The 16,481-nt window shown below is 40.6% G+C and overlaps 1 protein-coding gene across 2 annotated transcripts; it reads left to right on the top strand.

Moving 5' to 3' along the window:
- The first annotated feature begins 1,044 nt into the window (after positions 1–1,044).
- Positions 1,045–15,794, top strand: LOC116325063 (adhesion G-protein coupled receptor G1-like). 2 transcript variants are annotated; one of them, XM_039613425.1, is made up of 13 exons: positions 1,045–1,186; positions 1,292–1,324; positions 1,462–1,513; positions 5,334–5,418; positions 5,620–5,727; positions 6,956–7,117; positions 7,195–7,252; positions 7,352–7,443; positions 8,303–8,421; positions 12,743–13,020; positions 13,974–14,076; positions 14,211–14,545; positions 14,636–15,794. In XM_039613425.1, exons 1-13 carry the CDS (start codon positions 1,129–1,131, stop codon positions 14,680–14,682), a joined length of 1,530 nt encoding a protein of 509 aa, XP_039469359.1. In that variant the 5' UTR covers positions 1,045–1,128; the 3' UTR covers positions 14,683–15,794. The 2 variants fall into 2 exon arrangements, with proteins under 2 accessions (XP_039469359.1, XP_031601736.2); XM_031745876.2 differs by lacking the exons at positions 1,045–1,186; positions 1,292–1,324; positions 1,462–1,513 and adding an exon at positions 2,247–2,815.
- The last annotated feature ends 687 nt before the right edge of the window (positions 15,795–16,481 follow it).

Below are 16,481 nucleotides of genomic sequence, written 5' to 3'. Positions count from 1 at the left end.
CCGATCAGCAAAAACCCCATTATCATGGTTCCAAAAGGTAAATCAGAATCGTGTTTATTGACCATACTGATCTCCCTGTTGGAGCTCAGTCTGGGAGGAGTTATTTTTTCTCTCCTTATCTTTCCTCATGTGGTGCATTTTCCATTGTTATACCTCTCTGACCTGTCTTCCCCATGTGATGTTTTTGTGTAATGTATGTATGGTCGGACGGTAAGATGGCGCCGCCATTGCATGCAATAGGTCGGCAGCCTTATGAAATTTCCCCTTGTGGGACTAATAAAGGTATATCAAATCAAATCATATGTGCAGACACATACAAGGAATTTGGTTCCGGTAGATGGTGGCTCTCAAGCACAGCAATGTAAATCACACACATACACACACACACACACACACACACACACACACACACACACGTGTCTATATATACATTACACATGCATACACATACATACACAAGATGTCTTCAATGTCCTCGATCGACAGTCCTGCCAGGCACATGACCCTCCAGTTTTTCCATCCATCTATCGTGTATCCAGCAGGGAACGTCCCTCCAGGACAATCGGGCTCCCCCTGAGCCCAGGGTTCTCGTTGAGAAGAGGGACCAGTTGATCAAATCCATAATTCCTCTTTTAGGTTTTAGAGAACAGACTGTGAGAGTCGCATGTTACCGTGTGAGGATTCCTGTTGTAATCATCCTAACCAATTTCCTGTCGTACAAGGGTGATGAATTAGGTGCCAAGTTTCACTTTCCTGGAACTGACAATATTTTCTATATGGGGTATCCTACAACTTTTTCAGTCTGGGACAAACTGAACTGAGGTTGATATCAGTTTGATATCAAATCCTCACCACAAGCCTCTTTCTAATGCCTTTTCACACTGTGTCAGTCTATGTTTACAATGAAAATTTCAGTGGAACTTTAAACCACTAACTTCAAATTGCTCAGTCATGACATCTTTGAAAAAAAAAAAAAAAACATTAGCCCTGAATCACTTCCTCCTCTGACCTCTCTACCGCAGCTCTGCTAAGAATGTGTGAAATTCTCAGCTCACTTGGTTTAGCACACTTCAACCTGGTAGGGCAGCGCGTTGAAGCATAGAGGTATTTGTGGACGAGTGAGACACGATGTGGATTACACTTTTTCTCTTCAAAATCATCTGTTTTTCTATGTCCCAAGCTGTTGGTGAGTAAACTTATGATGTAATTGCTGCTATGTTTACAGTTGTTTGCTTATGAGATGAGTAAAACTAACTGTTAACAGCCCCTTAAAACACTTCTCTACTACCAGGTGGCAACAGTTTCACAACACAGAAGCCACTGAGTAAGTACTGACCAAACAGCCGAACATCTTGCCTTTCATTTGTCTCTGAATTCAGACTTCAAAATTGTATCAACTTCAAATCTTGTTTGACTGTTATTTTCTGATCCCTTCACTTTCTGTTTGCTTCACTTTGGCAGGGTGTGGAGATGTCCTGCTTCACTGTACACAAAGTAGCCTTTCTTGGACACGGTAATTTAAATGATGGACATCTAAACACTCCTATTTTGGATAAGTTGATTTGTAGTACATGAATGAATTAATGTGGACACTACTTGCTGTGGATGAATGCTGGATTTGACTTAACGTGACTGTCAAAATGAGAAACACAGATATAATAAAATATAATAAATTTTGTTTATGGAATCAGACATTAAACTTATTGAAATTAAAATGAACAACATGTTCATATCTAGATTGCCATCATTTCTATATTTTGAAATATCTGCTTCAGCTAATGAGTACTCCTGAGAGTGTTAGTGCCTTTCAGAATCATACATGATACTATCCACCGGCCTGGAAGGGTACCAGGGTCGTCGACCCAGTGTTTTGGGTTTTGGTTCTTTGATTTTTGTCTATTTCATTATGTTCTCTGTGTGTCTTATATTTCTTAGTGTAGTCTGCTTTCACTTCTAGTTTATTTAATAGTCCTGATGTGTAGTTCTTAGTTTTGTTACGGTGCCTTCCCTGTGCTCTTGTGTCTCGTTGTCTCAGTTATGTTTTCATATCTGTTAATTCCTGGTCTTGTCTGTGTCATGTCTGCCTGGGTTTGGTCTGGAAGTGTGTGTGTGTGTGTGTGTGTGTGTGTGTGTGTGTGTGTGTGTGTGTGTGTGTGTGCATGTCTTCGTGTGTGTGTGTGTGTGTGTGTGTGTGTGTGTGTGTGTGTGTGTGTGTGTGTGTGTGTGTGTGTGTGTTCCCGTTACTTCCTGTTTTACTTTGATATTCTCCCGTCTGTGTGTGTCATGTTCTGTTATACTCTCCTTCGTCTCGTCTGTGTAACTTTGCCCTGTCCTCCTCTTGTATCCAGTGTCTGCGTCTTCCTCTGCTCGTTGTGGCGTTCTCCTTTATTCCATGCTGTGTGTTCTGCCTGTCTAAGCCTCATTAGTATTTCCAGTTGAGTTAGATTTCTGTTTTTTAATAAAGCTAAGTTTGAGTTTACTTCTACCTCCGTGAGTCTGCATATTGGGTCCCCCAAACCTGCCTGCCACACACAGCCCGTGACACTGCCTTTTACTAAAAGCTGACAGTGTCAATTGGTGTCAGTCCCGGCTTAAATCACCAGACTATCATGCAGGAAAATGGGGTTTGTGTGCTTTTAGAGAACTTCATGTTTTTTCTTCTTGTTTTTAGCGCAGACAGACAAAACATGTTTACCACAACCCTTTTTCTGAATTTTGGATTCCACGTTTTGAAGCGTCAAAATTTGTATTTTGGCCCCTGCCATGTTACATTTTTGAAGGCAGAAGTAAACTTTCATGAAAGGAAAGGTGCAGTGTAAGTTACGAGCTAGCAAACTTGGTTAGCAACTGCATTCATAAAATATATAGGTGCAATGGAGTCATACTTATCAACTAATTAATGATAGATAAAGGACTGATAAAATAATAGAATTTCCCTCAGCAAAAGTAAAACATAAACTTATTGGATGGTCTTTACTTTCTACAACAGCACACATACACACACAAAGTAGAGGTCCAGTCCAGTGCCTGGAACATGTGGATGGGTCCTAGCAGACTCCAATAGTGACATGTATCAGTCAGCATGGCCGCATGTAACCTAAACAAAAAGTTAAAAAGTAGGTAGGTTAGATTTAGTCAACATAACTACTTTGTTATGTTTAGCTCCAGTGCAAAATGACCTATAACTTGTGATTAAAGCAGTGGCACAGGTTAACTGTTGGAATTGGTAACATGTTCCATTAAATAATGTGTTCCAACAACTTAGTAGATGCAGCATGTTTATACACTACCAGTCTGTTTACTATTTTTTACATTGTAGATACATACTGAAGATATCAAATATATGAAGCAAGATATATGGAATTATGTAGCAAAGAACAAACTGACAAATAACTCTAAACATGTCTTATATTTTTAATTCCTCAAAGTAGTCACCATTTGCTTTGTCGACAGCGCTGCAAACCCTTGGCCTTCTCTTAATGAGCTTTATGATGTAGTCACCTGAAATGGTTTTCACTTCACAGGTGTGCCTTGTGTATAGGAATTTCTTTTACTTATGTATTAATCACATTATTTTATTGTATAATGCCTTGGTGCCACTGGATTTTAACATGTCTCACACCAATACTGTAAGACAAATGGTGGGGGTCTACTTAGGAAGTTGGGGGAAGCAGACAACTCCAGTCTTTTGTCTCTTTGAGGACTCTGGGAGATAGCAAGGGAGTGTGAACCTTAAGGTGTGAAACAGCTGTGTACTGCCTTTTGTTCCTGGAGAAGGTATTTAACTGAGAGCCATGCTAGGCTCAGTGAGACTCTGCTGACCTGCCCCGCGGTCATGTAGGCTCTCCACCAAGCTTGGTTGTCTGTTCTTTGTGTGTTTTGATTAAAGAATGTTAGCTACCACTCACCGCTCATCTGCAGGCTTTATTTAAATGGAAAACTTCCACAACACTTGTCAGGGTTCATTTGTGGAATTTCTTGTCTTCTTAATTGGGATGGGACCATCAGTTGTGTTGTGCAGAAGTCAGGTTGGTACACAGCTGACACCCTGTTTCACAAGATGGCAAGAACTAAATAGCCAAGTAAAGAGAAATAACAGTCCATCATTACTTTAAGAACTGAAGGTCAGTCGGTCCAGGAAATTGCTAAAACTTTGAACGTGTCCAAGTGCAGTCGCAATAACAATCAAGTGCTACCACGAAACCCCAGGTAAGGAAGACCAGGAGTCACCTCTGCTGCTGAGGATAAATTCATCCAGTCACCAACCTCAGAAATTAACAGCAGCTCAGATTAGAGTCCAGATAAATGCCACACAGAGTTCCACTAGCAGACACATCTCTACATCAACTGTTCAGAGGAAAGTGCGCAAATCAGGCCTTTATGGTCAAATCGCTGCTAAGAAACCACTACTAAGGAAAAGCAACAAGCAGAAGAGATTTGTTTGGGCCAAGAAACACAAAGAATGGATATTAGACCGGTAAAAATCTGTGCTTTGGTCTGATGATCCTAATTTGAGAGCTGTGTCTTTGTGCAACACAGAAAAGGTGAACAGATGGTCTCTACATGTATGGTTCTCACCATGAAGCATGGAGGAGGAGATGTAATGGTGTGAGGGTGTTTTGCTGGTGACTCAGTTGGGGATTTATTCAAAGCTGAAGGCTCACTGAACTAGCAAGGCTACCACAGCATCCTGCAGTTGGGCCATCATTTATTTTTCAACTGGACAATGACCCTAAACACACCTCCAGGCTGTGTAAGGGCTATTTGATCAAGAAGGTGAGTGATGGAGTGCTGCGCCAGATGGCCTGGCCTCCACAGTCACCTGATCTAAACCCAGTCGAGATATTTTGGGATGAGATGGACCGTGGAGGTAAAGCAAAAGGGCCAACAAGTGCTCAGCATCTCTGGGAACTCCTTCAAGACTGTTGGAAAACCATTTCAGGTGACAACCTCATGAAGCTCATTGCTTTGATTACTGCTTTGCACACTCTTGGCATTCTCTCAAAGGGTGGCTATTTTTAAGAATGTAAAATATAAAACATGTTTTGGGTTATTTCACACTTTTTGGTTTCCTACATAATTCCATATGTGTTCATTCATAGTTTTGATGCCTTCAGTGAGAATCAGCAACATAAATAGTCATGAAAATTAATACAAACCATTAAATGTGAAGGTGTGTCCCAACTTTTGACTGGTATTGTTTTTACAATACAACATAATATCCTGAGCTTATCTGATTATTGTAATGGAAATGTCACCTTCAGTATATATTAAGAGATTTAGTTGTGCCATTTGTTTGCTTCAGATCAGTGAATACTTATATACCTTTGCAGGTGTTATGAGGAAAACATTGCAAAATGTGAACTCAAAACACGTATATTCGGCTTCAGTCGCCAAACCGTGAACTCATCACTAGAGGTGAGCACATTTTTGGGGGTGAGTTTGTTCTTTTTATAATATAGTTTCCTGAAAGATCTAAAAATACCTGAAACAAGGAACAAGGTGCAAGCAAAGGTAACTTTTATAAATTAGTAAGTGTGTTAAATATATTTGTATTGATATACTTTGGAGGATGAATGCATTAAAATCTTTTTTCACGCTCTTGTTTGTGCTTTTCAGGGTGATCTGAACCCTACATCTCACCACAGAGTTTACATCACATCCTCATCTTTCGAAGGAGCTGCCACCACAGTGATGGCTTCTGTGATCAACAGCACTTATTTTAAGGTAAGTAGAACCTTAGAATCTTAGTCCCATCATACAGTAACAATACATAATTTAAGTTTTGTTTTTCATAGAAACATGTTGCATCAACTTTTTTTTCCAAAAATTGTATTTATATATTTTTTATCTTCTTTGCCTCGCAGTGGAGATCAGGTCTTGTTTGATTACAGAATTATATAATGGCTGAGCGAGGCAGAAAGGATTTCACTCAGTGCTGTGGAAGTTGAGTCCTATTTATAGCTGTCAGAAGGTGATGTGGGGGAAAAAACAGACATTAGAGACACAAAGGTAAAAGTTCAGATGGAGGACATACCAGCTTTTGAGAAGCCTGAGCAGGGGCAAAATGATGACATCCATAAGTCAATTATGGCTAAGACGTATTGTGCAAGCTGGGCACTAAAGTTGTAGGATTTGGATTCTCAACAGGACACTGCCCTGCATTAACCAGTACTTCTTATTATTGACAGTAGGTGCTAAAGCATTCTTCCTGCTCAGAATCCTCAAAACTGATATGTCTTGCTCTCAGCAGTCAGCTTCCTGGCATGATCTCTGGCTTTCCTCCACCTCATCTCCTGAGAGCAGTAAGATTGAGTCCCAGTGTTCTGAGTAAAATTTGCCCCATTCTGCTCTTTGCCTTCTGATGTATGGACACTGATTACAAATATGAGATAGTAAGTCCCACTATCCAGTATGAAAGACACTGAATAAAAGTTTTGTTTTATAATCCTACCAAATCAAAGTTAAAACTGTAAAATTGAAGGAACATTTTGATGTCAGTCCAGAATGTACCCTTGACATTAGGAGTCACATAGATTGTATGAATAAATTGCTGGGTCTTAGGAGTGAGAAAAAGTTGAAACTGTGGTAGCAACTAGAGAGGTGTCAAATTCATACATTCCAGTGGTGCAGTCTTTATCCTTGAAGCTGAGGAATTTGATTGCCCTATGCAGTATCTTTGCTGTTCCTAGAATTGGGATGGAGATCAGCTTCCATTTTCAAGTTGCATTAGCTATCATCTAGTTTCGTAAATGGCGTTGATGTTCCTGTCTGTTTAGTTTGTATAAGTAATTAGCATATGTAGCTATGTAAACTGCAGATACAGCTGCTCTAGCATAACTGAAAATACAAAGTGACACTAACACTTGCTGTAAAAGTAAATGCAGCTCCAAGTCTCTCTTTTTAAACTTAATTTCAACACTAACATTATTGTCATGTGTCTGCCTCATTGCAGCTGAGTCCTCCACAGAGAAGTAGATTACAATTCCACCGCAGAGAAGGCACTGTGCTCAGAGGATTAGTGCTTGCGGTGAAGGCAGTTAACATGACAGAAAATGGTGAAATCATCAGAAATCTTTTACAACCCATCATGTTATTCTTCAAACACAACAACATGGTAAAAACACAAACATAGTTGGGCTAACATCATATTTAGAAAATGGAATAACCTGTTTCCCTCTTATTTTGATTTAGTTGTCAGAGATTACAGATGGAACTTGTGTATTTTGGGAAGAATCAAACAGTGGAACAGGTGCTGTTATCGATGTCATTATTTGGTATTTTTATGTCTAAGTAAAAAGGCGACGCACACTTACTTGGTCTGATTTTATTTTATTTTTTTACTGTGTAGGTTATTGGAGTGATAAAGGCTGCAAAACCAATAAAACTGGAGATGAATTTATTTGCAGCTGTGACCATCTCAGCTTCTTTGCTGTGCTTGTGGTAATATAATTTAACAGAAAATGTTTAAAGTTGGTCATAAAAAATACATTTTTGTCTCATTATTGTTTAGCAGCTGTAACTCGGCAGAGCATATCAATTAGGAGACAAAATGCCATGTGTATAGTATTTGAAGGTTGACATATTTTGCATAATTAATACCAGAATAAATGTGAGGAATAGATTTTTTGATGCCAGCACGAGCTAACTAGTGCATTACATATAGATTGTATAAACACAGGACATAGCCTGCAATGTGACTCGTTAGTTTTGGAATCAGCATTTAGAAGCCTCGGTGTTAGCTGCCTTAAGGAAGAGAGGACAACGGATGCTAGGAATCTTCATCAATAATTTGTACTGGTACATTGTACAGATATAGATATCTGCTTTTGATGACTTACGAAACAAGCTAACAAAATACTGGAATACTTGTATTCTCTCACTAAAACTGAAGTACAAATTGTTTGGCTGGGCTGTATCACACCACATAGTATTTGTTAAATAATATCACTAATCTAAAGGTTAGCTGACAGTATTTAGCCAGCGCTGTTTATGCTAGCAAACAAGTTACTCAAAGCTGCCACATGCCTTACTTTTAGCCTTCCTTTAACATTAGTGAGGTATAACTACAATTATAACTCTATTACAATTGTAATAAATAGGATGAAATTATCTATAGAACCTCAAAACTATCTTTGCACTAAGCTGTAAACTTGATTGTTAATATCATTATGGCAATTTTAACCCTAGTAATTAACTTGCTTTTGGAGGAACTGCATTGTTTAGCATGTCTACACCAGCTTCTTGGTCACACTGTTACTTCCCTTATTTTTACATACGTATGTGTTGTCTAATGTTTCAGAACCCAGAGATATCAGTCACAAACTTGGATGCGGAGAAGCTAAGCTACATCACTTACATTGGATCAGCACTCTCAGTCATCTTCACATTCATCAGCCTGATCATCTTCATTTGGCTACAGTGAGTGTCCTCATGTCCTGTGATGTGTCATATTTAAATATTGTAGAATATCTCTCTAGTTTAGCAGACGAGACATTTTTTTCATCCTTTCATCAAGGACCTAAAGTAATGTGTTGATACAAAGTGAATTACTGCCAGTCTCATTTCATAGAAAAATGTAATTTTGTTTTGTTTTTTACTATGTTGTGAAAGATTGGACATTAGTTATTAAGCATCACAAAACTAACTTGTCCCACACACTTAAGATGACATTCAATGTGAAAGATTTCGCATCAAGCATTTAATTCTGGTGAGTGGCAAAAACCCAGGTCACACAGATAGCCAGGAAGCCCACCGCAGTGTTTGGTGACTAAGTAGATGGCTTGCCTGTTTGTAAGAAGACTACCATGTTAGTATTGAGGCACGACAGAACCTTCAATATTGAATAGAATAGAATAGAATTCAACTTTATTGTCATTGCACATGCACAGGTACAGGGCAACGAAATGCAGTTTGCATCCATCCAGAAGTGCTTTAGCCGTGATATAGATATATTACAATATATATTAGCAATAATATAGATATGTAAGTATATTACAGAAATGGGTCTATTATGGTATGTTATAATGTACACGGTATGAAGGTATGTTATGAATATTCTATAACTATAAGTATGTACAGGCTATGAACAGGATATAAATATGAAAAACTATACAGAATATGAAATAAAAAACTATACAGAAATATGAGATATACAGTTATACAGAAATGTGAACTATGCAAGTTATGAACAGTTGTAGGATTAAAAATTATCGTATGTACAGAATGATTATTTACACAGAACTATACCGTAGTGCAGTTAAGATAAGTGAGATATGTGGATAATTTCTACAGAGGCTATATAAAGTGCTAGTGGTTGTGAGTGGTGGTTCAGTCCATGTTATTATTGTGTGTTTGAGGGTACGGTTGTCCATTGTGTGTGTGTGTGTAGGTGGTTGTGGGTGTGTGTGTGTGTGTGTGTGTGTGTGTGTGTGTGTGTGTGTGTGTGTGTGGTTGTGGGTGTGTGTGTGGTTGTGGGTGTGTGTATGTTCAGTCCATGAGTTTAATGTGGGTCAGATGTCAGGAGGCAGAGTTCAGGAGTCTGACAGCTGTGGGGAAGAAGCTGTTCTGGTACCTGGTGGTCTTAGTCCGGAGGCTCCTGTAGCGCCTCCCAGAGGGCAGGAGGGTGAAGAGTCTATGTGATGGGTGACTGGGGTCTCTGATGATTTTCCCAGCCCTTTTCAGACACCGCTTCCTGTAGATGTCCTTTATGGCAGGAAGTGGTGCTCCAGCGATGCGTTGGGCAGTTTTCACGACCCTCTGCAACGCCTTCCGGTCCGAGGCAGAGCAGTTCCCGTACCAGACTGTTATACAGTTGGTCAGGATGCTCTCGATGGTGCAGCGATAGAAGTTCACCAGGATGTCTGAGGACAGGTGGTTCTTCCTCAGAGTCCTCAAGAAGACGAGGCGCTGGTGAGCCTTCTTGACCAGCTTGGAGCAGTTGGTCGTCCAGATGAGATCCTCGGAGATGTGGACTCCCAGGAACTTGAAGCTGCTCACACGCTCCACAGCCGTCCCCTTAATGTGGATGGGTGGATATGGGTCAGCATTCCTCCTGTAGTCCACGATGAGCTCCTTAGTCTTCTCGGTGTTAAGCAGCAGGTTGTTTGTGTCGCACCACTCAGCCAGACGATCCACCTCCTCCCTGTAGGCGGTCTCATCGTTGTCACTGATGAGGCCAATCACCGTGGTGTCATCTGCAAACTTAATGATGGTGTTGGTACCATCAGCAGGTCTGCAGTTGTGGGTGAAGAGGGAGTAGAGGAAAGGGCTCATCACACAGCCTTGTGGTACACCGGTGTTCATTGTGATTGTAGATGAGCAGCGGTTGTCCAGCCGGACATGTTGGGGGCGGTTGGTCAGGAAGTCCAGTAACCATTTGCAGATGAGGGAACTGAGGCCCAGGTCTGTCAGTTTCCTGATGAGTTGTGAGGGGTGGATTGTGTTGAATGCTGAACTGAAGTCTATAAACAGCATTCTGGCGTAGGTGTTGTTGTTGTCCAGGTGTGAGAGGACAGAGTGCAGTGCGATGGAGACTGCATCCTCTGTGCTCCTGTTCTGGCGGTTTGCGAATTGGTGGGGGTCCAGGGTGGGGGGGAGACAGGATTTGAAGTGTGCTAGGATCAGCTGCTCTAAGCACTTAGTGATGATGGGGGTGAGTGCTACTGGGTGGTAGTCATTGAGGCTAGATGGGTTGGAGTTTTTGGGTATCGGGATGATGGAGGTGGATTTGAAGCAGGCCGGTACCACAGCGTGGGCCAAGGACAGGTTGAATATGTCTGTGAGCACTCCTGCAAGCTCCCCAGAACACGCTCTGAGAACACGCCCGGGGCTGCCATCAGGACCTGCAGCCTTGTGGACATTGATCCTGCTCAGCACCGCTCCTACATCGGTGGGGGAGAGAGTCAGAGGTTGGTGGTCTGGCGTCATGTCTGTTTTGGTTGTGGTTGTGGAGTTCCCTCGCTCAAAACGAGCATAAAAGTTGTTGAGCTCGTTGAGGAAGGAGACATCAGAGGATGTGGGGGAGGGTTTGGTGGTCCTGTAGTCTGTAATGGTCTGGAGTCCTTGCCACATGCGTCGGGGGTTGGAGTTGGAGAAGTGTTCTTCAACCTTCTTTTGTAATGGTGTTTGGCTTTTTGATGCCCTTCTTTAGATTAACCCTGGCTGTACTGTAGGCGTGTGCATCTCCTGACCTAAAGGCGGTGTTGCGGGCCTTCAGGAGGAGACGAACATCCCGGTTCATCCAAGGCTTCTGGTTGGGGTACATGATGATCCGTTTCTGGGTGGTGACACTGTCTGTGGTTTTGGAGATGTAATCCAGTACAGATGAGGCGTACTGGTCCAGGTCTGTGTGGGTGAACATATTCCAGTCTGTGTTTTTAAATCTGTCCTGGAGCACTGCGTCTGTCCCCTCTGGCCACACTTTAATTGTCCTCACAGCAGGTTTCACACGTTGGATGAGTGGTGAATACCTAGGTGTGAGGAACAGGGAGAGATGGTCCGATTGTCCAATGTGGGGGAGGGGTGTTGCTTTGTAGGCTCCAGCCAAGTTGGAATAAACATTGGCATGCACTTTTGTCAGGCTGGACTCCACTAAAAGAAGCATGGACATTTGTAATATTCCTTTAACAGATGTCAGAGCTTACAGCGCCTCTCACCACATGTTGCTTCATAGGACCTCAGTTGTTGCTCCAATTTTTGAAACTTTTTAAAAATAATTTTTGAACTTCCCTGTATGAATGCTTTTTTTAAAATTATTTTTTACAAAACCTAGTTAGTTTATAAACCTAAATAAATGCCTGGGTTTTTCCATTTGCAGAGAGTAGGTTTTAGTTCCTTATAAATAAATTATGGCTCTCTCTTCTATAGTTTGACATTTTGTCTGTGACACTGCACCCTGCTGATAGTAAACCACTTCAGTCCCAGTCCAGTTTCAACACACCTTAATGCCACTATTGTGCATTAGCGATAGCTAGATGCTTTAGCCTGAAAATTGTAAATTTACATTGAACTTTGGCCACATCTCAATTTGCCTTAAAATATTTTATGGAGTTGGAAAGCTTTGAAACATTGTGAATCCTGACACCTATCTCAGTTGTTGTGAAAATGTTTATATTTAATGGCTCTTGCATGTGACGGTGCCGAAATGGCATGGTTACCCAATCTGCTCCAAACTTCACATGTTTGATAACAGTCCAAGTGTGGAGACGTCTGTACGTCTGTTGGTCACGGATGGACGAACTACTGCATAGGCATAGAAACAGGAAATTGGGTACAATGTTCATGAGATGTACAGAAAATTTTCATTGTGGGTTCTACACAGGAACATGATATTACAAGCAACTCCTTCATGCAATAACCATGAAGAAATGTGTAAGTGTAATCATGTGACAACAGGAAATAGCTTAACAGTACAGTTGGCTTCAGCTGTAGCACACTTTGACAAAGTGTGAAGACCCTATCATTATTGCTCCCAGCTTCAGTTTTTTGTCTTTTATTGTTTAATCCACAGGACCACGAGCCTCCCTTACACATAGACAAGACATTTTATCTTGTATATTTAGTCTTGTAGCCATTATAAACAAACAACAAGCTTATCATCTCTATTAGTGTAAAGTATGGAAAAGCATGGAAAGCATGAACAGATATGAAACTGATTTTAAAATTAAGCATCTAAAAATGCCAGATAATGTCTACTATCTGCAAAACTGGTGATAAATAAATAATCCTGTTTCTCTTATAGTCGGCGGTGTCCTGAGAAGGCCATAGGTCTGCACATGCAACTAACAGGGGCAATGTTCTGCCTCCACCTCAGCTTCCTGCTGTGCAGTTTCTGGGAATGGCTGAGGAAAAATGAGGACAGCTCAATTTGCCTGGTTCTTGGTCTCTTTCTACATTGGTCTCTGCTGGCCACCTTGACCTGGACTGCTCTGGAGGGGTTTCAAATCTACCTTTTGCTCATTCGGGTCTTTAACATCTATGTGAGGAGATACCTGCTCAAACTCTGCCTGGTTGGATGGGGTTAGTGAAGTTTTGTTGGGACAGTGTTTCTGTCAAATACGGCAAAAAAAAGAAAAACACTGACGAAGCAACAGTTCCAAGACAAGACTTAGGGTATTTAATACAGACAAGGTAATTAATGATTTGAAAACAGGAGGGTAACAGGACAGCTGAATCTAATCTGGACAATAATGCAGGAGGAAGCATGCACTTCTATCATTATCCTTCTTTCAGAAATGAGAAACTGAGCACGAGTGGGGGGTGAAACTCATAGCAATTGAGACCTGACAATAAAGAACACTAAGAATCAAGAAGCCAAAAAACTGACGAACAACCTTAAAAACAAGCAAAATTATACAAAGAAAAATTCAGAAGCCAGAGTATCCTGAGCTCTCATTGGCTGTTGTTTGAATTGGTCGCCTTTAAATTAAGAAAAATTTATAGTGGGACTTTTTCACACATTATTCACTAAAGCTGCTGAATGTTCTAGACTTTTTTCAGTCTGTGGTTGCCATTGTGTTGCAAATCACTTCCTCTCTCAGTTCAGCTTCTAGTCAACTGAACAAACTGACAAAGTCTGGCAGTTTAGAGATAGGAGAAATATGTAGATGGGGGCTCCATCTCAAAATTTCTCAAGGTTGGTGATTTGTGTAGACTCATATTATTGTTTTTTTGTTTGTTTGTATTTTTTTCATGTAGAGCAATTTCTTTTTGAATAAATGGAATTAAGAGAAGCCACATTCCAGTGTTTGCGTTTTACACGCACACACACAGACACTGGCAAGGTTATTACAGTGAAGCCCGGAACTTGGTGATAATCTAACATTCTCCATATATCTTTTATTTAATGTTTGAGAAACTGCAGTGGATATTGCAAATTTAAAAAAAAAAAAAAAAAAATGTTACATTTGATCTTATCTTGGTCTTTGTATCTAATGATTCAATTAAAGGTAATTTATCATTCCCTTGTCCAGGTTTTCCCACATTTGTCGCAACAATTTGTGGGATTTCAGGTGTTTATGGCAAGTACACTCTACAACTAAGGGAAGCCAAAAATGGCAATTCAACAGCACAAATGTAAGAAACTCAGTGGTTTTGATTTTAAATAGGTAATTAGCATGGTAGTTTGACTATGCACAGATACATGCTATTATGTTAAAGGAGCTCACTGTATTTTTTTTATTTTTTATTTTACCTTATATAATGGGCAGGTGCTGGATTAGCAGCGACTTCCAATCAAGGCGTCCTCTAGTCAGCTACATCACTACCGTGGCCTTTCCTTTGTTGGTGGTCCTGTTCAATGCCTGCATGCTGGGGCTGGTTGTGTGTAAGATGTGGAAATTAAGAAGTGATGATAAGAAGATGAACTTTGGAAGCAGCAGTGACTGGAAGGAGATAAACAAAGAGAAAAGAAAGAGGTTATGGAAGGACTGTCTCACAGTGCTGGGCCTCAGCTGTGTGCTGGGGTTACCTTGGGGGTTAGCCAGCACTACATACGTTTCACTCACTGGGATCTACATATTCACCATTTTGAACTCCCTTCAAGGTTAGTATGTGAATGATTCTCATATCAAGTATGCACTGGACTTTGATCACTTGCAAGAAGAATTAACACTCATTTTTCTTCTCTTCTCAGGTGTATTTATATTTCTTTGGTCTGTGGGTTTGGCCCGGAAGTCTTGATCTGGCTAGGTTTCATTAGTCAGTGACTCTTCAGAAATGATGAACACCAGTTGCAACAGCCAATAGCCAACAAAAGCCAATATGTATTATCTATGACCTGTATTAGGTGTTGACTGTTGAATGAGGTTTTTTTGCTGTTTTCTTTCTTCTTTTATATGCAAATGTCTATTTTGAAAAAATGCATCTATGATTCTTATGGTTGCATTATTTTTAGTAGAGAAGGCAAAGATTCTCAACAATTTACTGATTCATATAAGAAAATTCATGTATTATGACTTAGGTAAGTTACTGTAGATGGAAACTTTTGCGCTTTCATAAAAACATTTGGTTTCACTGCAGGTCAGTCTGTCAGTGAGATGTACACTTTCAGATATTTTCTTCTGGCTTTCTCCTGTATGAGTCAAGTAGGAAAACTATGATTAAAATATTGTAATGCACAGCATTAGTTCTGCACACTTAAATCACCTAAATGATCATTTCTGGAAACTGTCATAAGGTTTGAGGTTTCATGTTAGTTTCATGAGCTAAAATTGACCGTAACCTTTTCCTTCAGTGGTTTGGGTGCAAAGGTTGCTGTCAGTCCTTCTGTTTTAATCAACAGAACATCCTGAAACACAAGCCAGCCTATCACAGACCCCACATACCCTCTCAGCAGCTGACTCAATGTGTATTAGTCACCTAAGAATGAGGAGGCTATGCAGACACGCCATGACTTTATGCTACTGTACAGATGATTGTGAAGCATGAATGTTGCAACATAGCTCAGTGGAAGCCATCTTGATTTTCATGGTTAGTACTGTTACTGAAGGAGTGTTTAACATGAAAAAATACTTTTATTGCTTTGGACTGAACTGACTTTTCTGTGAAATGGGGCTGCAGACATCATCTCATGTTATCTGACAGGAATTGAAACTGAGTATTGAACTATGAAACTCAACAACAGAGTCGCTCTAGAGTGACTCCTTGTGCACAATAATTTCTGCCTTTTTTGTATTACTCATGGTTTTACTCATAGGCTGGTTGATTTACAACAGCATGTAATGTGACAGATCCTCCAATACACATGTGCAACCAGAGTAGCATTTAAGTCAATTAAACTGTAGTTATACATCCAGCTGATAAAAACATTAGTCTCAAGGCACCTTACATAATAAGACAAAGACCCTAGGAAGGAAAACCACAACCATATGGTGATCCTTTATAAGCAGCACCTGGCCATAAAGGAAACAGACAGGAACAGATCTTCAACAGAAGCCATCTGCTTTTGTGGTTCCAGGGAAGGGGAAATAGAAGATAAATAAGAAGAGCACACAGAGATAAGGAGAGCACAAACTATGAGAAGAAGGCAACATTTTGTGGCATGCAGTAGTGCTGTAAAACACAAGAGTGAAAAGAGTTTAGCGGAGAAGAATTCTTTTGTCCATAATGGGAAGTCCCATCGCATCTGTCAAACAACTCGCGGTTACAGCTGTTCAAAACCCCACAAGGCTGGCTGACACGATTGACAATGGGCAAGCCGTGAGTACTCACTGTGTTTACTGAATGCAATATGGATGAGATCTTGAAGAAGCTCATGGCTCTGCAACGGGGAATTGATAGACCTGATGACCAGCGAGGGACATTAGGCCAACAGCAAAATTGGATGCAGTTGTTCACATTAACCCAAACAACAGCAAGTTTATTTATTCATGCGGGTGGCTGTGGCTCAGGCGGCAGAGCAGATCAGCTACTGATTGGAAGGGTGGTGGTTCGGTCCTTGGCTTCCCCAATCTGCATGTCAAATATCCTTGGGCAAGATA

This window comes from Oreochromis aureus, linkage group 1, assembly GCF_013358895.1.
Source record: "Oreochromis aureus strain Israel breed Guangdong linkage group 1, ZZ_aureus, whole genome shotgun sequence".
NCBI lineage: Eukaryota > Metazoa > Chordata > Actinopteri > Cichliformes > Cichlidae > Oreochromis > Oreochromis aureus.
This window is presented reverse-complemented; position numbering and strand designations above follow the sequence as displayed.

Bases quoted from the DNA above. Each gene is read 5' to 3' on its own strand.
- LOC116325063 (XM_031745876.2), top strand. From the start codon at position 2,610: ATGCAGGAAAATGGGGTTTGTGTGCTTTTAGAGAACTTCATGTTTTTT. The intron at 5,419-5,619 runs GTGAGCACATTT...TGTGCTTTTCAG, and splicing joins CCGTGAACTCATCACTAGAG to GGTGATCTGAACCCTACATC. The intron at 13,021-13,973 runs GTTAGTGAAGTT...TCCCTTGTCCAG, and splicing joins ACTCTGCCTGGTTGGATGGG to GTTTTCCCACATTTGTCGCA.